Source organism: Ochotona princeps, chromosome 11, assembly GCF_030435755.1.
Source record: "Ochotona princeps isolate mOchPri1 chromosome 11, mOchPri1.hap1, whole genome shotgun sequence".
Taxonomy (NCBI): domain Eukaryota; kingdom Metazoa; phylum Chordata; class Mammalia; order Lagomorpha; family Ochotonidae; genus Ochotona; species Ochotona princeps.
This window is the reverse complement of record NC_080842.1, coordinates 13,057,223-13,079,643: the sequence shown is the minus strand read 5'-3', so window position 1 is coordinate 13,079,643 and position 22,421 is coordinate 13,057,223. Positions and strand designations below refer to the sequence as shown.

The 22,421-nt window shown below is 40.2% G+C and overlaps 1 protein-coding gene across 1 annotated transcript in view; it reads left to right on the top strand.

The window, feature by feature from the left end:
• The window catches only part of WRN (WRN RecQ like helicase), a 207,031-nt gene that overhangs the window by 143,234 nt on the left and 41,376 nt on the right, over positions 1–22,421 (top strand). Inside the window, exons 22-24 of the mRNA XM_058669837.1 lie at positions 3,147–3,253; positions 13,241–13,428; positions 15,188–15,362. Coding sequence (XP_058525820.1) covers positions 3,147–3,253; positions 13,241–13,428; positions 15,188–15,362 — 470 coding nt within the window. The remainder of the gene's footprint in view (positions 1–3,146; positions 3,254–13,240; positions 13,429–15,187; positions 15,363–22,421) is intronic.

The window sequence follows — 22,421 nt, the reverse complement described above, 5'->3', positions numbered from 1 at the left end:
GAATCTAAATTTTATGAAATTAAAACTTAGCTTTCTTTACATCCTAAGTGTAAATTAAATTTGTATTTAATGTAAGAAGCCAGCCTCGGACCTTGAAACCTGATTTAACAGGAGTAGGGCTTGACACTTATAGTCTTTCACAAGGATTCTGATGTGTACCCAGGTTTGGAAAGCCGTACCTTTGATTAGTTACCATTAGTAAATATAATTGATTACAAATAAATTAAAAACCCCAGGGCCACAATGGTGATGCAGCACTTTAAACCACTGCCTGCAGCACCAGCATCCTATATGGGCACCAGTTTGAGTCTAGGCTGTTTGTTTCCACTCTACCTCCCTGCTCAAAAAGACCTGGAAAGGCAGCTCATTGAAGACGACTTGCATATTTGGGGCACTGTGTGCAGGTAGGAGACCCCGATGCAGCTCCTGGCTTGAAGCTTTGGCTTGGCCCAGCTTTGGCAGCCGTCTGGGTGGTGAGCAGCAGGTGAAAGGTGTCTCTCTGTAATTGCCTTATTTTCTAGAAACTATAAATAGAAGAATTAGTCAAAAGCTGATGCCACTTTTTTTGGCAGTTAAAAATTTAATTTGTTTTTCTTTTTTGTTTTGTTCCATGTTAGTTACGACTACTTTGTTTTTGTAACGGTGTTAAAAGAATAACCAGCTTAAGTGTTTATGCATTTTGTACTTCCTCCAGGTAGCTACAGTGTTCTCCTTTTGTTTTAGTCATGGAGTAATTGTGAACGCTGCAGTCATTAGAGTGGGGCCACTGTGCCTGTGCTGGATAAAAGTGACTTCAGTTGACTTCTGTGTTTGAGTAAAGAGGAGTAAATTAAATGAAACTTAGTTTTAAAGTATCTTCCTTTGCCTTTTGTTTGCAGGAAATTATAAAGTGCCTGCAAAAATGAATATACACAGGGTTGTATTTGCTCAAAAGTCTGACATTTAGTTAATCAGATTTATTGGTTTTAGGTAAATGTTAAATTGTTTAAGTAGTCTGGATTTGTAACAGAAACAGCAAACATAATTTTGTGTGGAGACTAAGGAATCAGAGCTGGAATAACAAATATGCCAAAATGAAATACATATAGGGCCTGAGAAGACACTGGAGCTTGTACATTTAAAATGAATGTTGGCATTTGCAAAAGTTTGCTGAAACTATTCATGATGGCCCAGGTTCTGCTCCTTTAAAAGACAGGTTGTGTAAGCACCACGGGGTAGTAGGGTAAGCACCCACTTGTAGTGCTGGCATCCCATATGGGTGCCAGTTGGTGTCCTGGCTGCTCTGCCTCTGATACAGCGCTCTGATTAGGGCCTGGGGAAGCAGTGGAGAATGGTTTAAGACTTGGGCTCCTGCACCCAACTGGGAGACCTAGAGGAAGCTCCTGGCTCCCAGCTTCATATCAGCTCAGTTTCAGCCCTTGTGGTTGTTCAGGGAGTGAACCAATGGATGGAAGATCTCTCTCTCCTGTAACACTGGCTTTCAAACAAAATAGACTTTTTTTTTGAGGCAGGTTGTCAAATCTGTAACTAAGACTTGTAATAATAATAATAAGGAAAGTTTTAAAATACAGGAGGACCATCATCTTGGTCTTGACCAATTTAGTTTAAAATCAGAATCCTTTAGTTCCTAAGCAAAATGAGTCCAGTAGTAACATTTACTTTGCCCCAGGCCCTAGTTGGTAACCAAGGGAATTTTGCTTGGATCAGCTTACCTTGCTCCTGTCAGGTAGGTTTTTTTCCCTTTCTTCCTCCTCTGTGCTTTCTTAAGACTCTCCTAGCTACTAAGCTCAATGAGTTGTAACTGTTTGCTTGTCTGTCTCCTCTTTGTTGAGAATTGTGAACTCCTCAAGGTTGGATTTTATTTGATTAACTATTTTTATTCCTAGACAAGTGTTTGGGTTGTGGTTGGCATTTAATAGCCATAATCATAATAATGTATTTTTTTACTAATTATTTTGCATTATGTGACAGTTTCATAGGCTCTGGGAATCCCCCCACCCAATAATGTATTTTTTTAATTGAAGTGTTTTTTTTGGTGCTTATTGTTGTTGCCAGGCCCTATCTTATCATTATGTAAATGATGTGATGTAATACTTAGAGTCAGTTAAAAATGTTAGGTACTATTATTATCCACATTACAGTTGTGATGACTGAGACTCAGAAAGCATTAAGTAACTTGCCCAAGGTAAATCACACAGTAAGAGCCGGTTTTCTGTGTGCACGCAGAACTCCAAAGCATATTTGGAGTTTTTCATCGTACCCACTAGTGGCAAAGCATTAATTCTCAGGTAAGTATCAAGTAATGATCATCCTGATTGAAAGGAAAAAAAATTGGTCTTAAGTATTAATGTGGTAATTGAGGTACAAGTATTGCTGTCATTACTTTGGAATGTTTTAAGACATTTTAATGGAAGGTAATAGTGGTTTAAATGGATGGTATTCAATCAAACACTTCTCTGAAATGTGTTACTACACATTCTCGATCCTGTGTCAGTGTGCGTATTTGTTGCAGAAGGGAAGAGAGGACAAACTAGGCTCCTTTCCTACTGTGCAGCTAGTGAGATTTAGTTCCTCCCATCCTGTTTCACGTTAGAAAATGGGTATCCTCCTGTGGACTGAGCAGTATGGTCAATCAGGGACAGTGATGTGCCTGAACTTAAACCTCAGGCAAAATGTACTGGCTCTTTCTGACTCCTTGGATAGTTAATCTTGGTGATGAAATTGAAGGCATTAGCAAGGAGATAGGGAACAATTCCTTTTAAGACAACATTGTTGTTACCGATTGTTCACAAGGTAGAGTTTTAAGGATAAAGTAATATTAAGCAGTTCATTTCTCTGAGGAACAAAGATGAAAGTGAAAATGCAATCAGCATGTTGCTGTAATTAATATGTAAATATTCCTCTTTTAAGGTTTACATATTTATCCATGTCATTTGCCTGTCTTTGTTATCAATAATAGTTTTTGTTGTTGAATGATATTATTTATGCTTACATTTTTATATCAACCAACTATATTTTACATTGGCTAAATATGAGTTGGGTTTATTCTTTTTCTAATACTTATCTATCCTAAATGGGAAATTGTTTGTTTAGGTAAGGTTTTTCCTTTTGTATTTTACCTTTGTGTTGGCATGTTTTCTCTTGAGGCATCACGCTCATTGCCGTGGATGAGGCCCACTGTATTTCTGAGTGGGGGCATGATTTTAGAAGTTCGTTCAGGAGGTTGGGCTCCCTAAAGAGAGCACTCCCGCTGGTAAGTGTTGCCAAGTCTAATGTTTTGAAATGGTTTTTCTACCAAGGGGAGCATCCAGGATTGCGGAAGGGCCAGAAAACTGAAGACTCGGAGGAATTGGATGGCAAAGCAGGAGAAAGATCTTTTTTAAACAAATTGTTAAGCATGGCGTCCTTCTAAGATTGGCATATACTTTATTGAGGAATACCATAGCACAAGGCTTGGCCCATCTTTTTTTGAGATGACCAGATAATAAATACAGCTGTACCCCTGATCCCTGAGTATATTCCACAGTAGATGTGGGAAACTGCAAACAATACCAAATTCTATGTAGTCCATGCTTTCAGTTTGTTTCATTCCTAAAGTTGTTCAAAATATAAAATTATCTCCAAGCTTTGTGTATAAGATATATATAATACATAAATGAATTTTTAAAAAAAGATGTATTTATTGGCAAGGCAAATATACAGAGGAGGAGACAGATAGGAAGATATTTTGTCTGTTGATTCACACCCCAAGTGGCTGCTGTGGCTGGAGCTGAGCTTATCTGATCTGAAACCAGGAGTCAGGAACTTCCTCTGGGTCTCCCATGTGGCTGCAGGGTCCCAAGGCTTTGAGCAGTCCTCTACTGCTTTCTCAGGCCACAAGCAGGGAGCTGGGTGGGAAGTGAGGCTGCCAGGACATGAAGCGGTGCCCATACGGGATCCCTGAGCATGCAGTGGGAGAATTTTAGCCACTAGGCTACTCTGCCAGACCCCTACCTAAATGAATTTTTATGTTTAAGCTAGAGTCCCACCTGTAAGAAATAACACTGTGTGTATGCAAATATTCCAAAATCCAAAGTAATCCAAAAATTGACCTAAATGTGGCACAATGTGGGTATTTATTAATCTAGCTCTATCAGTTCTGATTTCCAGCTTTGTCATCCAAATTTGTTTATTCATTTACCAATTATTGATTTGCATGTATTGTGAACCAGTTACTGTTCTATATTTATAAACCAAACAGTCAAAAAATCCTCCCCACACGGAATAATCTAGTGGGAACTCACAAACAATAGACAAAGTGTAGTAAGTTAAATAGTAGTACCATGGTATTAGAAAAAGTTACAAAGGTGTAAGTGTTGTGTGTTGTGGAAGAATGATTAATATATCAAAGTACTAAATAAGAAAGGAATATTTCAGCAGAGACCTAACAGATGTAAGGGAACAAATCGTATGATTTGTTCTAGAGAAAAGCATTAGGCACATGGAATGGTAGAAGCAGAGCCCTGAGGCAGCGGGATGCCAGGGAGGACAGGATTGCTGGGACCTGGGGATTGAGGAGGCAAAGCGTGGAGGCAGGGGCCCAGCAAGGTAGCCTAGTGGCTAAAAGTCCTCACCTTGCATGTGCTAGGATCCCATATAGCCACCAGTTCATATCCCTGTGGCTCCACTTCCCATCCAGCTCCCTGCTTGTGGCCTGGGAAAGCAGTCTAGGCTGGGCCAAAGCCTTGGGACCCTGCACCCATGTGGGAGACCTGGAAGAGGCTCCTGGCTTCACTGGCGCAGCTCCGGCCGTTGCGACCACTGGGGGAGTGAATCAGCGGATAGAGGATCTTCCCCTCTGACTCTCCTCCTCTCTGTGAATATCTGACTTTCCAATAAAAATAAATCTTTAAAAAAGAAAAAGAGTGCAGGCAGAAGGCAATGAGGAAATGTAACACCAAATTTCATGAAGCTTAGAAGATATGGTAATGTTGTTTTGTGGCTGTTAAGAATGAAATGGTGAAAACCTGTGTTATTTTTTTTCTGTTAGTGTCATTATGGATGTTGTGTTGAGATGGAGTAATGAAGGAGAAGCATGCAGGCAACAAGGTGTTGTAGCAGTCCAGATGACTGGGATCCCTGGTGGCAGGGAGCAAGGAAGAAATGATTAGATTCTGTTATGAAACCTTTATGATATTCCCTTATTGTTTTCATGTGTAGTGGAGGATATGAGAAAAAAAGATCAAGAAAATTGAGGACTAGTGATCAGAAGGATGGAGTTGCTGTTAAAACAAGACAGCAGAGACTGAGCAGAGAGCTAGTTTCTAGAGGAGGAGAACTGTCAAGAAGTCAGTTTCAGGGCCTGAGAGATGGCTCAGTGGTTAAATCCTCACCTTGGAAGTGCCAGAATCCCATATGGGTGCCGGTTCGTGTCCTGGCTGCCCCACTTCCCATCCAGCTCTCCCTTCTTGTAGCCTGAAAGAACAGCAGAGGACAGCGCAAAGCTTGGGACCCTGCACCTTCGTGGGAGACCTAGGAAAAGCTCCTGTCTTTAGATTGACTCAGCTCCTGCTGTTGTGACCATTTGGGGAGTGAGCCAAACGACTAAGGATCTTTCTCTCAGTCTCTCCTTCTCTCTAAATCTGCCTTTCCAATAAAAATAAAAATCTTTGAAAAATAAAAGAAGTCCGTTTTGGACTGGTGAAGTTTGGTATGACAGTCTCCAACAGAGAAGTGCTGAATAGGCAAAGCAGTTTATTCCAAAAAGGGATAAAAACAGAGTTTCTGCCTCCAGTAGTTTATATTCCTGTAGAGGAGTTCAGACTCATGCTGCTTAAATTTCCCTGATTTGAAATGCTTCAGATCAGAAGTATTTCAAATTTAATTTTTTTCAGAACTTTTAAAGAATTAATGCCCATGAGTGCAGGTGCTGGATCCTATGATAAATGCATATTTAGTTTTTTATGGAACTGCCAAGCTGTCTTCTAGAGTGGCTATACCAATTAGTATTCCTACCAGCAATGTATGAACAATCTGGTTCCTTTTCATCCTTGCCAGTACTTGTTGGGTTTTAGAATATTTGAGAATACATAGTGGAGTATCTTGAGCATTGAACCCAAGACTAAGCATGGAATTCATTTGTTTCATATACACTTTACACATATCATGTGAAGGTAGTGCATACTTTTAATAGTTTTATGTATGAAACATTTTTCATTGGATATGAAAATCCCCACTTGTAGCATTGTGTTTGGTGTCCCAAAACTTGGAATTTTGAAAGATTTTGAATTTTCAGATTAGGATTGTTTAATTGATATCTGTAAAAGTAAGTCAAAGCACCAGATAATATATTACCTTTGTGGTGGCACAAACAATGTAGAAAGAATACTCTCGACAGTACACATGGTTAAGAGACAAGGGGTTGCTATGGAAAGCTGCCTGACACAGTACAGTTGGAAGCCTGATTCCATTAATTTACAATTGGCTGAAATCAGCTTTTGGAGACTGGGAAGATTATTTTTTGTAATCCTTTCCTAGGCCTTTGATTCTAAAAGCATTGTGTTAAAGGAATTTTAAATATTTTATGCAACCCTTAAACAATTTTCAGGTTGAACTAAATTTTTTATTATATCTGACAGTAGATGTCATTGGATCATTTTCATTTCTTGGGGGTGATTAGACAAAGCGTATTCCTTCCTCCCCAGGCAGGCTGTTGGGGAAGCAGTGGCTCCTATGGTTTCAAGGACCCTCTTTATTAAAGCTGAGTGGTGAGAGATGCCACCTGGTGGCAGCAGCATTTCATTTTCCTCACTGCTTTGGGTGTGTTTTTTTCATCTGCTTGTGACACTCAGGCAGCTCATGTAAACCTGCAGTGCTTCACACCATGTTGTTTGTAGTAAGTTGAAAATAAGCAAAGAAGTCCCTGGACCATGGGTGCCAAGATCCTCATTCGGAAGGGAGTAGTCAGATTTAGTCTTGAGAAAGATCATCTCCAAATCAGTCTTAAAATTCCAAAAAATTCAAACGAGAGTCCCTTCCATATCTGTGAGACTTGTTGGTTCTTTCCGTTTACTATCTCCGCGATACCTATCATGACCCTCTATGCGTAGTGCACTAGTAACTGCTTGTAGTGAGTGAAAGGAAGGAATGAAGTGTGTGTGGGCTGTGGTGGAGTGCAGTTAGAATTAGCATCCTGACCCAAATTTGAGGCAGATGGAATAGTTCTAGTTCTCTCTAGGTGTGGGTGGTATGCCGTTGAAATGTGTGAGTAGAATCTTCTAAATTTTTAAAGTCAGAAGCTAATCTGTTTGATTTCTTGTTTTAGCAAAATGGAATGCCCCTAAGACAACAAGACTTGTCAACTTCACAAAAACATGTCATAAATTCAGAGCTTGGTATAACTAGATGGGAGTATAGTTTGTCATCCAAATCAGTTTGCTTTTGAGAGTTAAGGGTTCAGATGGTTAGTAATTATGCTGTGAATACAAGTATAAGCTGGGAAGGATGTATGATTACCCTTCTCATTATCTGTTTTATTTGTGTGTCTGTGTGGTGATTTATTTTTAAGGTATAACTTGTTCACAAAAATTTAAGATGAAAAGTACCACAAACTTCTAAGGCAAAATGTTCCACTTATTTCTGAAATGACAGACAGTTAAATGTTTTGTTAATTTTAACAAATTTCTGGTACTTCTGTTTTCTACTTGTAGGGTAGCATAGTTCACTGACTATAAAATGTTAAAAGCTTAGGCCTGACTTTCTAGTCATTTTGTCTGTGAGCAGGCTACTAATAAAGCAAATTTCTGGTAGCAAAATGAGTATTTTTATATTAAAAGTGTCTAACAGATCAGATAAACCTTCCCATCTCTCTCTCTCTCTCTCTCTCTCTCTCTCTCTCTCTCTCTCTCTCTCTCTGTCTTTTGTGAACAGATGTGAGCCCATTCCAAAGTCAATGGCTAATCCAGGAGGAATACCCCTGTTTCTGGAATTCTCCAGAATTGGAATTCTCCTTAGCTGTTAGAACAGTGTTTGCAACAGTTGAAACTTTTTCAGTCCTTACCATATGTCTTACATGCATTATATTTGGCACTTCATATGTTTTCTCTCATTTGTTGTGAAAATTGTAGTGAAAACTGTGCTGATACCATGGACTTTTTAAGGATGATGAAAGTGAAGCATACAGAGTTAAACAACTCAGAGTTTGCATGCATTGTGTGGCAAAGATAGGGTTTGAACTTAAGATATCTAATTCCAAGTCAGTGTTTATTTTTTAAGTGACTATTGTTATTTTGCGTGTTTCCTCTATTAACTTGAAGATGTACGATGCTTCACAATTAGTTCCTTATTTTCAGAAATACATTGCCTATTCATTCATATGTTATTGCTTAGAAACAAACCCAACCCTCTTTTCCTTTTTTCAGTTAAAACCTGAAAATGTCCATCTTAACCTGAAAATACAGTTAAACACGTATTTTATTTGTGTGTTTGCAAGTTACTCGATTATTTGATGATGCAAATGTTTTGTTTTGAGAATGAAAATATGCATATAATTTATTTTTTAGAAAAAATATTATTTATTTTAAAGGCCAAGTTACAGTGTAGATGGAGAGACAGAGAGAGATTTTCTGTCCACCACTTTATTTCCCAAATGGCTATAAGGGACAGGGCTGGGCTGGACTGAAGCTAAGAACCCAGAATTCCATCAAGGTCTCCCAAGTGTGTGGCAGGGGCCCAAGTACTTGGGTTATCTTTTTCTGCTTCCCTGGGTATATTAACAAGGAGCCAGATTGGAAGTAGAGCAGCTGGGACTTGAAGCAGTACTAATGTGGGATGCAGCAGGAACCCATCTGTTGTGCCACAATACCAACCCCAAAGAATTTCTTATTTTTAAACTTGAGTAAGTCTCATCTTTATATTGTCCTGTATACCTGCAGATATTTTTCACAGACATGAGAAGTAATCAAAAAGTTCATGGAAATACATATTTTTTTTTATTTTGATAATCCTTACGTAGTTGATTAAAATACATATTATTAAAAAATGAAAAAACTGTACATGTATTTCAACATTTTTGGAATCAAAGTAAACATTTTAATTCAATTTTCCACGAACTTTGAAATGCCCTTATATCTATATTTAGATTTGAGCAGAGAAGTTGTTTTCTGACACTCTAAATTTAGAGAACAGTCTATAAGCCAAGAATCAATAGAATTCATTTTGGAATTACCTGTTAAAATAATTACATAACATGAAGATATAGAATACAAAAGTTATATCAATTACCTAGTCCCATTAGTTTTAATCTGTTTTCATCTGAAAAATTTCTTCCAAATTTAAATGATTTTTAATGAACTTTGAGATAATTTTTGTTTTAGTAAAGTAATATTGTTAAAGTAGTTGATATTTTTAATAAATTGCATCTTATTTTAATTTTGAGAAAAAATCTGTATGTATTTGAAAATTAACAAATTCCAAGTTTTGACTTACATAACTGCTTAAGCTAGTTTGTGAGGTCAGTGCAAGTGTATTTAAAGAGCTGTTTAATAAGGATGTTGTTTCTTGTATCTGTAATGGATCAAAACAATATTTTTAAGAAAATTATGCTCCCCAGAAATAGGCAGTGGCTTAGGTTGCTTTGTACATAGGCAAGTGTTATACTGCTGTGAGAAAAGCAGCCAATAGTTGGTGGGCATTCTGGGCCTGGTTAATGCCAGATTTGTGTTAACTATATCAGTGTGTCAGCATGGTTGCCTATTCTATTTTTTTTTTTTCAAAAGATATATGAGGGGCAGATGCTAGCATGCTAGCAGACAAGGGCCTGCAGACCTGTGTGTGAGTGTGTATGGGTTCTGGGTAAGCAGGCAGGACCCCAGGCTGGCATCTGTGGGGTTCTGCAGGCTTGGGACGCTGAGGATTGCTCAGGGAAGCAGGTCTGGAGATACATGGAAGGGAGGACTGCTGAGGGAGAACATGACAAGTGAGGGGTGACTTCTGGAGCATTCTATCAACCTGTGGGTAAATGAGGGGTCTGAAACTGCATAGTTTAGAGGAAAGAAACTAAAGAACCTTTTAGGCTCAATCAATACACTTGTCCAAGTGGGAGACCTGAGCTGGGTTTGTTGCTGTCAACCACCACCTACCAGTGCACATAAAAGCCATGGCTGAGGGAGCCTGCCTGGTAGGGCTTGATCATAGTAACTGCTACTGAGTGATGGGGCATGGTGTGGACCATGTAAGTCTAGGCCATGACATTAACCAGCTCATGAGAGAGCTAGGTCTGGGAGCAGTTTCTGTTGGGGATTTGTGGGCTCACCTTTGTGGGACTGCTGTATCAGTTGGTTCGATTGAGAGTTGGGATGGTGATGAGGTAAGCTATAATGACCATGGAACTCATCAACACTCATTTGTACTGGGATTGGGAACAGGCCTGACCGGTCCAGCCTGCAGTACCCACTGATGCACTCAAGAATAGGGTGTAGGGCAGGTGGGGCTGCAATATCTACCAGCACACACAAAGGCTGACACTTACATGGCAAACTGTGCCATGTAAGACCTAGCACTTGCTGACACATGTGGCATCTGGGTCTGGGAGTGGGCCTGGTCAGGGAGCTTGGAGAATCCCCCTGGTATCCTGTCTCTGGTGAGCACATGAGTCAGGCCTGGGTGTTGGTCAGGCCGGGAAGGGCTGCTTCACTTGTTGGCAGGTGTGTAGGTTGGCTCTGTAGGGGGTGGAATGGGCAGGGCCAGACCAAACCACAGCACACTGGCATGTATGGGAGCCAGAAGTGGGTGTGGGCAATGCCACGGTAGTCTAGGCTATCATACCTACCGGTTTGCATGAAAGTCAGGGAGGGGGCAGGCTGGGCAGGGCTAGGTTGCAGCACCCACCAGTAAAGAGTTGAGACTGGGCGTGGACCAAGCCAGGCCAGGCTGGATGATAGGTTATGTTGTGCTGCATTGGAGGAACCACTGGCATGTGTGAGATGTGGTTGGGAGCGAGCTTGGTTGGGGAGCTAAGAGGATGCCCCAGCTGGGCTGCGGTTCCCACTGGTGAATGCAAAAACTGGAATTGGGATGGCAAACTGAGCTGGAGATTATTTCAGCATCGCTTGGCATGGATTTGGCTGCGTCTGGGGTGTGCCAGATGGGGCTAGATACTAGGACCCATGGGTGCTCACAAGAGCCAGGGTAGGTATAGGACAGGCTGAGCTAGTTCTCTGCACTAGCTCATGCAAGAACTATGTCTGGGTGAGTACCAGGTGTGGCTGGGCTATAGCATCCAACAGTAAGAGCCGGACTAGGTGTGGTCCGGTCGGGCAAGGGCACTGTACCTGCTAGGATAGGAGGTGAGTCAGGTCAGGCTAGGCCAAGAAGCCATTGGTGTGCGCGAAATCTGTGACTGGGAGGTGACCTGATAGAGGAGCTTTGGGGAACTCCTATATCAGGATGCAGTTTCTCCAGGTGAGCTCAAGAACCAAAATTGGGAGCAACCCAGACCAAGTCAGGTTACACTACCAGCCGACACATATGTGGGTCAGGTATGGGGGTGGGCCAGGCTGGGTCAGTTCATAGCAGCACTGGCAAATCTGAGAACTAGGACAGGGTGCAGAATGAGCTGGATTGGACCACAACACTAACCAATAAACATTAGGACTAGACCTGGGGCGTGGCTGGGCTGGGCTAGGCTACAGCTCCTGCCAGTGTGAGCTGAAACTGAGGGCAGGCCAGGATGAGCCAGGCTGCAGCACCCACTGCTGGATTCCGAGGAGAAGCAAGCCATGACAGTCTGGGCTACAGCTTCCACCAGCACACGTAAGACCCAGGATCGGGGGCAAGCCCAGCAGGGCCCTTCCTGGGCCATTGCTCCTGCTGGTGAGAACGAGAACTTGGACTAGGCCCAACCAGGCTTGGCCTGCATGTGAACTGGATTAGGAGAAGAGCCAGACTGGGCTAAGTGACCATATTCAGTGGTGCATCCATGATGCAGAGTAAATGCAGGTTGATTGGGCTTTGCCACAGCATCAACTGTCGAGTTCTAGGACTGGGAGAAAGTCCTGTCAGACTAGGCAGTAGAACCACCTGGAAAGTTCAAGCTCTGGGGCTGGGAGTAGGCTCAGTAGGAAAACTGTGAGTGCCTCTCTGATGGGTTGCAACTCCCACTGGTGAGCATGAGAACCAGAGCTGGGGGCTTGAGTCATTTGGGTTGAGCTAGTCTCCAGTTCTCATTGATGTGTACTAGAGCTGAATGGGATGTAGGACAAACTGAACCAGTCTGCTGTACATACCACCATGTGTAGGATCCAGGGCCAGTGGTGGGCCTGGTGGAGCCCAACGGGGTCACTCTGGCTAGACTGCAGTTGCTGCTGGTTTATATGAGGGCAGAGTGTGTGGTGGGCAGGGTTAGTATGAGCTGCATCACGTACTGGTTTGTGTATGAGATGGAGCTGGGGACAAAACTGACCTGGTGACTGAAACTACCAGTGTGTGTAAGTTGATTTGTGTGATGGACTGACCTGGACTCCACGCTGGCAGGCACATACAGAGGCAGTTCTGGGTTTACCTATGGCGAAATTTCCTCCCCTGCCCTCTAGCCCCCAACTGGATCACTGGAGGTGAAAATCATAGGACCTGTGGGCTAACTGTGAAATGCATATGTCAGAACTGGGCCTCCACGGTTGCTGAGGCCTGTGCAGTGGATGGGATGCCCAGATGCTCAAGGGGGACATGACAACCAATTCATTGAGGCCTGCAAAGGATATCTAGTACCATGGAGTGCAGAACAAATTAGACAGCTCTCCTGGACAAGTATCTGAGCAAATCAAGACTCCCCGGTGCTTTGTGTAGTTGGAGTTTTAGTGCATGGACAGATTCATAATTTGCAAATTTTTATTAATCAGAAATAAAGCATAGGGTACCCCCACTTACATCAATTGCAAAGGTAATGAATGCTAAAAGCAATAATCAGAGAGGTAAATAGTCAACAAATAGACTAATTCAATAACAACATAAATTGGATTTGGAAACCCTGTGCAGTTAGTGTTTTATCTAAATGATTTATGGTCTTCATTATCTTTAGAAGGTAAACATGTTATTCAGAAGACTGAGAAACAAGTAAGGTTTTTTTCCTTCCTTAAAAAAGGATGATTTTAAAGTTGGATTTTTTGGCATTACTTCTTGTAATTGTCTTAGCAGATTCTGGGAAAGCAGTGTTGGGGATTAATGAGCCCTCTCCTTTTGTCAAAATCATTGTTCCTACATTTAGGTTCCAATTGTTGCACTTACTGCTACTGCAAGTTCTTCAGTCCGGGAAGACATTGTGCGTTGCTTAAGATTGAACAATCCTCAGGTTACCTGTACGAGTTTTGATCGACCAAACCTGTATTTAGAAGTTGGGCAAAAAACAGGGAATATCCTTCAGGACCTAAAGCAGTTTCTTGTCCAAAAGACCAGGTAAGGATTTAATGCTTGAAGAATTTGATAACTGTCTTCTTTTAAGGAAAGGTATTTTAATTATTCTCACTACACACACACACACACACACACATGTACATATATAAAACCTTTTTTTTTTTTTTACTATTTCCTTCTAGTGCTTGTGAGTATATTTCAAATTCTATCCAGCTGTGGTTCAAGTCAAATGTGATGTCAGTTTAATCAATTTGATGACTGACGAAAAGGTCTATTTTTTTAAGTTTTTTTTTTTTTTAATTTTAAATGTTATTGGAATGTCAGATAAACAGAGAAGAGGAGAGACATAGAGGAAGATCTTCCATCCAATGATTCACTCCCAGGCGGCCTCAACAGCCATAGCTAAGCTGATCCAAAGTAAGGAGCCCAGAGCCTCTTCCAGGTCTCCCATGCGGGTCCAGGGACCCAAAGTTTTGGGCCGTCCTCCACTGCTTTCCCAAGCCACAAGCAGGGAGCTGGACGGGAAGTGGAGTTGCTGGAATTAGAACTGGTGCCCATATGGGATCCTGGTATGTGCAAGGCAAGGACTTTAGCTGGTAGGCTACAGCACCAGACCTGAAAAGGTCTGTTTTTGAAGACAAACATTAATTCTTTTTTTTTTAAACTGCATCCATCTATTTATCATCTCAGATTTCTGTGGATAAAGAGCACAGTTCAGTTTATCTAGATGCCATACCTGAAGCTCTCTCAGAACTACACAATAGATCTAGTCTTTTTTTTCCAACAAAACTTAGTTTTAATAAGTGTTCTCATAATAATAATTTAGCATCAGTAGATACTAAATCATGCAAATTCTCAGTCTTAAGCCAAAAAAGGTCAGTTGCAGATTTTTAAGGCGAAGATAGTATATCACATTGAACATAACAGTTAACAGAGTTATGGAATTGTTGACAAAATCAACTGTAGATTTAGGGAACAGAATCAGAAAAAAATGTCTATTACTACATTTCTATCTGAATCTAAAGAAAACTATAAACTAATATTTATATTTCTTTTTAGCATATGTATTTTTTCTTATATACCTTGCATAAGCAATTAATATTTTCCAATAGAATAATTCAAGCAAAGTTTGTAAATTCTCACTTCCCCTTTCTCCCTCTCCATCCTCCCTCTCCCACTCTATTTTCCTCCATGTTCTTATAGTAGTATAGGACAGACACTAATTCTAATATTTTTGTATTCCATACTACTGCTTGAGCATGAATATATATGCTTAATAATTAACAAGTAAACAAGCATAAACATGAATCCTTCATCTGATTTCTGTCTAGTTCACTAATTATACAGCTGTCTTCCATTTTAGGATATATGTGTTGAAAGTCTTAGTTATGTACTTTTATTTATTTGAACAGCCAAATGACAGGGCTGCTCAGATTGAGATCTTCATCCTTTGATTCATTTCCCAAATGCCTGCAGCAGCAGGGGCTGGGCCAGGCTGAAACCAGCAGGCTCGACCTCTGTCTGGGTCTGCCACGTGAATGGCAGAGACCCACAGGCCCAGGTTGCCTCCCAGGTTCTGCATTCCCAGGAAGCTGTAAGATTCCATTCCAGCTGGAATCTGGAGCAGAGCCAGAGCTTAAACCTGATATGTATGTATGTGTGTATGTGTGCATGTATACACACACACACTTTCCCCTTTTAGTCTTACCATTAGAGTGTAAAAAGGGCAAATTTAATGAACTGGTCTGAAGTGTATGTCTAATACATGTGTGTGTGATTTCATTCTTTTTTTTTCCTGTAGTTGTGACTGGGAATTTGAAGGTCCAACCGTCATCTACTGTCCTTCCAGGAAAATGACAGAACAAGTCACAACTGAGCTTCAGAAACTGAATATAGCCTGTGAAACATACCATGCAGGCATGAGCAATAGAAAGAGGAAAGAAGTCCACCATAGTTTCATGAGAGACGAAATTCAGGTGTGAGACTCGATCATTGTTACTGCCTTCCTCCATGGTAGAAATGCCTTTCTTAAATATTTATTTGCCAAGTCTTTATTGAGTAATGTCTTGTGTCAAGCACAATGCAGTCCCTCTGATCAAGAGAGCCAGTGTGTAGTGTGAGAGAGATGTGTGTAAATCTACTGTCCCAGACTAGTATAAATGGTAGCCCTTGTCCAGGAAGATGCAATTAGAATCTGGACAAATAAATTGAAGTTTGTCCCATATGACTACTTTAGCCTTGGAATTTTTTTTAGTTATTATTATTTGTAGGACTGGAGAATGGAAGAAAGTTCCCATTCTCTGGTTCACTCTCTGAATGTCTACAGCAGCTGGATCTGGACCTGGGCAAAGCTGGGATGCGAAACACCATTGAGGTCTCCCACGTGGGTGGGTGGAGCCCAGTTGCTTGAGCTGTCACTGCTGTTTCCCAGGTCTGCAAGAAGCTGCAACTAGGAGCCAGTGCCAGGAAACGCACCTGCTTGACAAGATGCCTAACTCTAGCCTGAGCATTTTGAATTTTAATGAAATTATATATATTGGAAAAAATATAAGTGGAATAATTGTAGTTTTAGTTGACGTGAGTGTAAAGGGAATCCAAGAGCTTTCCAGTCTCTAAAATAATCCAGGCTATGGAACAGTCTGGAAAGTGCTGGTATAGACTATTCCAAGTTTTTGAGCAAGTTAAAGGGTATTTTGGGAATGTTAGATGGCACACCAAGTAGGGTTGCTCTGAAGGAGAATAAGTGAAGAAGAAGTTGATGTGTAGTTCAGCTCAGATTCCTGTGAAGGATGGCCTGGCTCAGCAGGTGTCCTAGAGTGTCTGGAAGGATTTAAACTGAGTTATGTGAGTATTATTGACATGTATCCACTGTGTCACAGTGAGCCTGCGCAGTAGTCCTCCTGTCACAGTAAGATACGAATTTAACTTGGGCTCTGGCGTATTCCTCACTATCCAGCCCTCCCTGTGCTACGTAGGTGAAACCAACCATAAGTCCATGTTGTTCAGATCAGTGTGGTTTGTGTGTACCGCCTGTAATGTTCACTAAAACATAGTAAATTAAAAAAATATTTGGAAGTCAGAAAGAGGCACAGAGAGAGATTGATAGAGATGTTTCTACGGTTCTCTCTTCAATGTGCATAAAAGCTAGGGCTGGAACAGGAATCTGAAACTGGTCACAGGGGCCCAGGGTCTTGAGTTGTAACCATCTGCTTTCTAGGGTGCTTGTTAGCAGGAAGCAGGAAATCTGAATGGAGCTGGGCTTTAAATCCAGGGGGTACTTAACTGCCACACCAAACACCTACTTCCTGAAAACATCTCACTCTCCTTTTCCCTGTTCTTTCAAAAAAATAGTAACAATTACCACCAATGTTTAGAATACATTGCTGTCCAAGTTCTTGAATGTTTTTCCTATTTCTGCGTTATCTCAGTGGCTTGAAAATTATCAGATGAAATAGATTAACTGGTATGACTAAATGGTCAGCCTTTTTTCATTTTAAGATTTATTTTTATTGAGCCCGGCACCGTGGCCTAGCGGCTAAAGTCCTCGCCATGAACGTGCCGGGATCTAATCCTGGCCGGTTCTAATCCTGGCAGCTCCACTTCCCATCCAACTCCCTGCTTGTGGCCTGGGAAAGCAGTTGAGGACGGCCCAAAGCCTTGGGATCCTGCACCCGCATGGGAGACCTGGAAGAGGAGGTTCCAGGTTCCCAGCTTCGGATCGGCGCAGCACTGGCCATTGTGGGTCTCTTGGGGAATGAATCATCGGATGGAAGATCTTCCTCTCTGTCTCTCCTGCTCTCTGTATATCTGACTTTACAATAAAAATAAATAAATCTTAAAAAAATTTATTTTTATTGGAAAGGCAGATTTACGGAGAGAAAGATCTTCCATTCGCAAACTCACTCCCCTAATGGCTGCAGCTAGCAGAGCTGAGCTGATTCAAAGCCAGAAGCCAAGATCCTTTTCTGGGTCTCCCAGGCAGGCACAGGGTCCCAGGACTTTGGGCCATCTTCCACTACCTTTCCAGGCCATAAGCAGGGAGCTGGATTGGAAGTGGAACAGCTAGGACACAAAGTCGTGCTCATGTGGCTCGGCAAGGCAGAGGATTAGCCAGTTGAGCTATGATGTCTGCCCCAATGGTCAGTCTTCAAGCCATTAATTGTTAATGGTTCTTGTATCTTGATTTGTGACCACCTGTTTGTCGAAATTAAAATGCCTCACAAGGGAGAGAATACAAACTATCCATGTTACCTTATGCTGGAAAGCTCTGCTGAATCCCCCTGATGTATCTGGAAACATGCAGCCTCTTTAACATCGGTGTTTTGAAGTATGGCTCAACTTCACAATGATCATCAACTATGCCTAGTTTATAGCAGGGGATAGTGTGTGTGTGTGTGCTGTTGTATTTTGTCTTTCTGTGGCAGGATGTCACACCTGTTTATCCACATTATGAAAATTAACAAATGAGCATTATCTCATCTTAGGTTGATATCAGGTGTTGAGCTTTACATAACAGCTGCCACAGTATATTAATATTGCTGCTGTATGTAATATGAAAGCTCCACATTTGTACTAGAAATTTTCAAACACCTTATTTAATGTTTCATTATCCTGGAATTGATTATTGGCAAATGACTATTTTTTGAGTGCCTTCTGAATACGTAAACATACCAAATTCTGCATATTTATTTTCTGTTCCCTTTACAGTTGATTTCTACTTTAGTGTGGGCCTCAAAGTCAAGCTCATTATGGGTTAGCCTGAAAGATGCTAAGAATGGTGGAATTTCCGAATTTACAATTTTAGAAAGGCCTATAGACTTTTCTCTCCTGTTCTTTTAACCAGAGACAACTGTATTTCTATGTAGGTTTGCATTTTTCATCTGTGACTATTTCTTAATACTGCTAACCTTGACTTCTGGCTGTGTGTTTGTTTGTTTTCATTTGCCTTTTCCAGATGCCTTAAATTCATTTCTTCTGAAATGAGGTTGTATAGAAATTGATAAAATTTCATTGTTTACCCATGAGGAATTATAAGGGTATTTTGAAAGTCAAGTCTATAGACTTGATTAATCCCATCTACAGATGATGTGATTAGAGTTATTGTGTTGCTTGTTAACTCTTCAATAGAGTAAAATTGTCTACTCTTGTTACCTACATCTTTTATTTAATATTCATTCCTACGTTTTCTCTCCTTACTCATACTTTTACTTGCTCAGCCTATTCTGCTTATTTCAATTTCTTCCTCCTACCCTCTTCCCCTCTTTCTTCTCATTTCTTACTTTGTACATTCTGATCCTTTTTAGCACATACCTTCTTGTTTCGCTTCATAAGTCAGCACTTTAGTTTTTGTCAGGTAAACTTAAAAATCATTCTGTTGTTTACAATAAAAGGCTTCATCCCTGTGTGCCTTCCCCACTTGTTTCCCATGCATGGTTCTTTTAGCTAATTCATCTGTTGTTTACCATCGTACTTTGCCATAATTTGCTTATGCTCTATTACTTAATCTTTTGTCTGTTTGTTATTTTTGGGATTTGTCTGTGGACTCTCCAGTTAGGAGGATGAAAGTGCAAGTGTCACTCTTCTTTTCTCTATATGGTTTCTTTACTTCCTTTCCTCCCCATATCACAGTTTTGGTTAGATCAATATATAGAATGTATACGCTTATTACTTTGTAAGTACTTTTTATCTCTAGTCTATATCATAGTTGTTTTTCTTTCTGATCTCATTATTAATAAGAATTTTTGCTTTTTTCCATTTTTTGTTTTCTATATGCTTACCACCAATTTTTCCCTCCACACTTACCTAAGTCATGTAACTTATCTCATTATATTCATACATAATAGATATAGGAAGAATAGTCTTAGAAAATGCTGAGATGCCATTAGATAAAGATACTGGAAGCCTCATAATTATATGTAAGTTTTATTTAATGTATTAGAAGAGCCACTTTGATGAGTCATCTGTAAGTGTTTGTAGGAACCACTCTATGCACTTTTTTTCTTGTAAGATTTATTTATTTTGCTTGGGAAGTCAGAGTTACAGAGAAAGAGGGTGAGATAGAGAGAAACTTCTATCCTCTAGTTCACTTCTCAAACAGTCACAGTAGCTGGAGCTGATCTGATCTGAAGCTGAGAGCAGGGAGCTTCTTTTTTTTTTTTTTTCAATATTTATTTATTTTTATTTGAAAGGCAGATTTACAGAGAGTAGGAGAGAAAGATTTTCTGTCTGTAGTTCACTCCTAAAGTGGTTGCAATAGCTGGAGCTAAGCCAGTCCAAAGCCGGGTTATTTTTCAGGATCTTTTCAGTGGGTGCAGAGTCCCATGGCTTTGGGTTATCCTCTACTTTCCCAGGCTACAAGCAGGGAGATGGATGGAAAGTAGAGCAGCTGAGACATGAACCAGTGCCAATATGGGATCCCAGGGATGCAAGGATAGTATTTAGCCACCAAGCCATCATGCTGGGCCCAACAGGAGCTTCTTTGGAATCTTCCACATCAGTCAGGGACCCAAGAACCTGGGACATTCTCTGCTTTCTTTTTTTAAAATTTCTTTATTTTTGTATTTTATGATTCAGTTCCATAGGCTCTGGAAATTCCTCTCCTCTCTCTCCAAATTCCCTCCCTCCCCACTGATTCTCCCTGTATTACAATAGTGTAGTTTTTCATAAACAGTCATAAGTATAACGTTCAGCTATTTAAGTGTATCCTAACATTGCAGGTATGGACATGGACACTGTCAGAGAATCCAACTTCCTGTTGTCAAGATATATTTAACAGTTTCATTGGGAGTCCATCTTTGATTTGGAAGTAGATGTTACAGCATTGTATCTTCATATCTCAATGTGATAGTCTCTGTTACACAGTTACTATACATCCCCTTAAATGAAAAGCCATAAAACAAAATCAACAACAAGGAAAAAAATAGAAAACTTATAGCAACATGAAGTTAAATAACATGCTATTTAATAACCGGTGTGTTGCTGAAGGAATGAAAAAGAAAATCAAAAATCTTGAAGAAAACAGTGCCACTATATGACCTATGTGTCACTGAAGAAATTAATGAGAAAATCTTTTTAAGAAATGCAAACAAAATGTCATGAGGTGATATTAAAAAAAAACCCATGAGATGTAGCAAAAAACAGTATTGAAAGGGGCATTTATAACATCAAGGGCTTACCATCAAAATATCTCAAATAAAGATCTAATAATGCATCTCAAAACTTACTAAAAAAGATGAAAAGGAAGCAAGAAAAGATAAAAATCACAGCAAAAATAAATGGAATTGAAACTAAAAAGCTACAAATTGTAACGAGAACCATTTGTCAAGATGAGCAAAACAAGTTTTTAGCTAAACTAGCAAAGAAAAGGAAAAGAGGAAAACCAAGTAAAATTAGAAATGAAAAGGAAACCATCCTAAGAAACTAGTAAGGGGATCTTTTGCTGAATGTATCCTTTGATCATTATATGGTGTCCTTCTTCATCTCTTTTAATATTTTTCACATCAAAGTTTGTAGTATCTGATATAAGAATGGCTACACCAGCTCGTTTATGTTTTCCATTAGCCTGGATTATCTTTTTCCATCCTTTCACTTTCAGTTTCTGCATATCTTGGTGAGATGTGTCTCCTGTAGGCAACAGATAGATGGGTTTTGTGTTTGAATCCAGTTTGCTAATGTATGACATTTGGTTGATGAGTTTAATCCATTTACATTCAGGGTTAATATTGATAGGTAGTAATTTAGTCCTGTCATTTTAGCAATGAATTGTTCATTGTTTGATTTAGTCTTCTTTTGTTGTTTTATTGGGATGTTCTCCACGTTCTCCTTTGGTTTTGGTGAGTGCTATTCCTTTTCTCCATCAAGAGAACATCTTTTAATTCTCATTTGTAGGGTAGGTCTGGAAGAGGTAATTTTTTTGAGCTTTACTTTGCTGTGGAAGAATTTTATTCCCTTTTCAAAGACTAAGGAAAGCTTTGATTCTAAGTAATTTTTGGATGACAGTTTTTTGCTTTTAGAATCTGGAATATATCGCTCCATTTTCTTCTGGTCTGTAGACTTTCCTGTGAGAAGTCAGCAGTGAGTCTAATTGGGGTTCCTCTATATGTTAATTGATTTTTTTCATGTGCATATTTAAGGATATTTTCCCTGTGTTCAGTTGAAGAGAGCTTGATTATCATGTCATCATGGCAAAGTTCTCTTTTGGTCAACTCTATTATGAGTTCTGTGCCCTTTCTATATTCTATTCCATAATTCTTCAAATTGGGGAACTTTTTCTTTATCATTTCATTGAATACATTTTAAACCCAATTTCTCTTTCTGTGCCTTCTGGAACTCCCATAACTCTTACGTTCAGCCTTTTAATAGTGTCCCTTGATTCTTGAATACTTTTCTTAGCTTAACTGAGTTTCTCTTCCAGATTTTTTATTTTTCTGCATTGTTGAAAGAAATGTCTTCCAATTCTGCCTTGCTTATTCTATTATTGAAGCTTGCCACTGAATTTTTCATTTGCTGTGTTGTATCTTTCATTTCTAATAATTTGGCTTGATTTTGTTTGAGTTGTTATCTCCTGTGTTGTTATATTCCTTAAATTCATTTAACTCCTGTATGTGCTTCTTGTTGTTACGAAGCTTTGTACCACATTTTAAAAATTCTTTATCTACCATTTCTTTGACTCTGAGATTCACAAATGCTTTTGCTTCTTTGTTGGGGAGGCATCAGTAATATTCATTGTGCCTCTGTCTCTTCTTTTGCTTTTGGTCATTGCTCTTCTGGTTAGCAGATTCCTCTCCTTAAGGCCAGTTTCTAAGCTGTGTTGCCCACTGACCTACAGGTCGATTTTATTGATTGCACTTGGTACCCAGTTCTTCATTTGCAGTCACTTGTGTGCTACACTCCCTCCAGCAAGTTTAGTCCTGGGCTCTTGTGCTAGATTTTCACCATGGTCTCCACAGCCCTAGCTCTAGTCTCACCACTTTCCACCACCTATGTTCCTGTGCTATGACTGTACTCTTGCCTGCACAGCCTTTCTCCACTCCCAA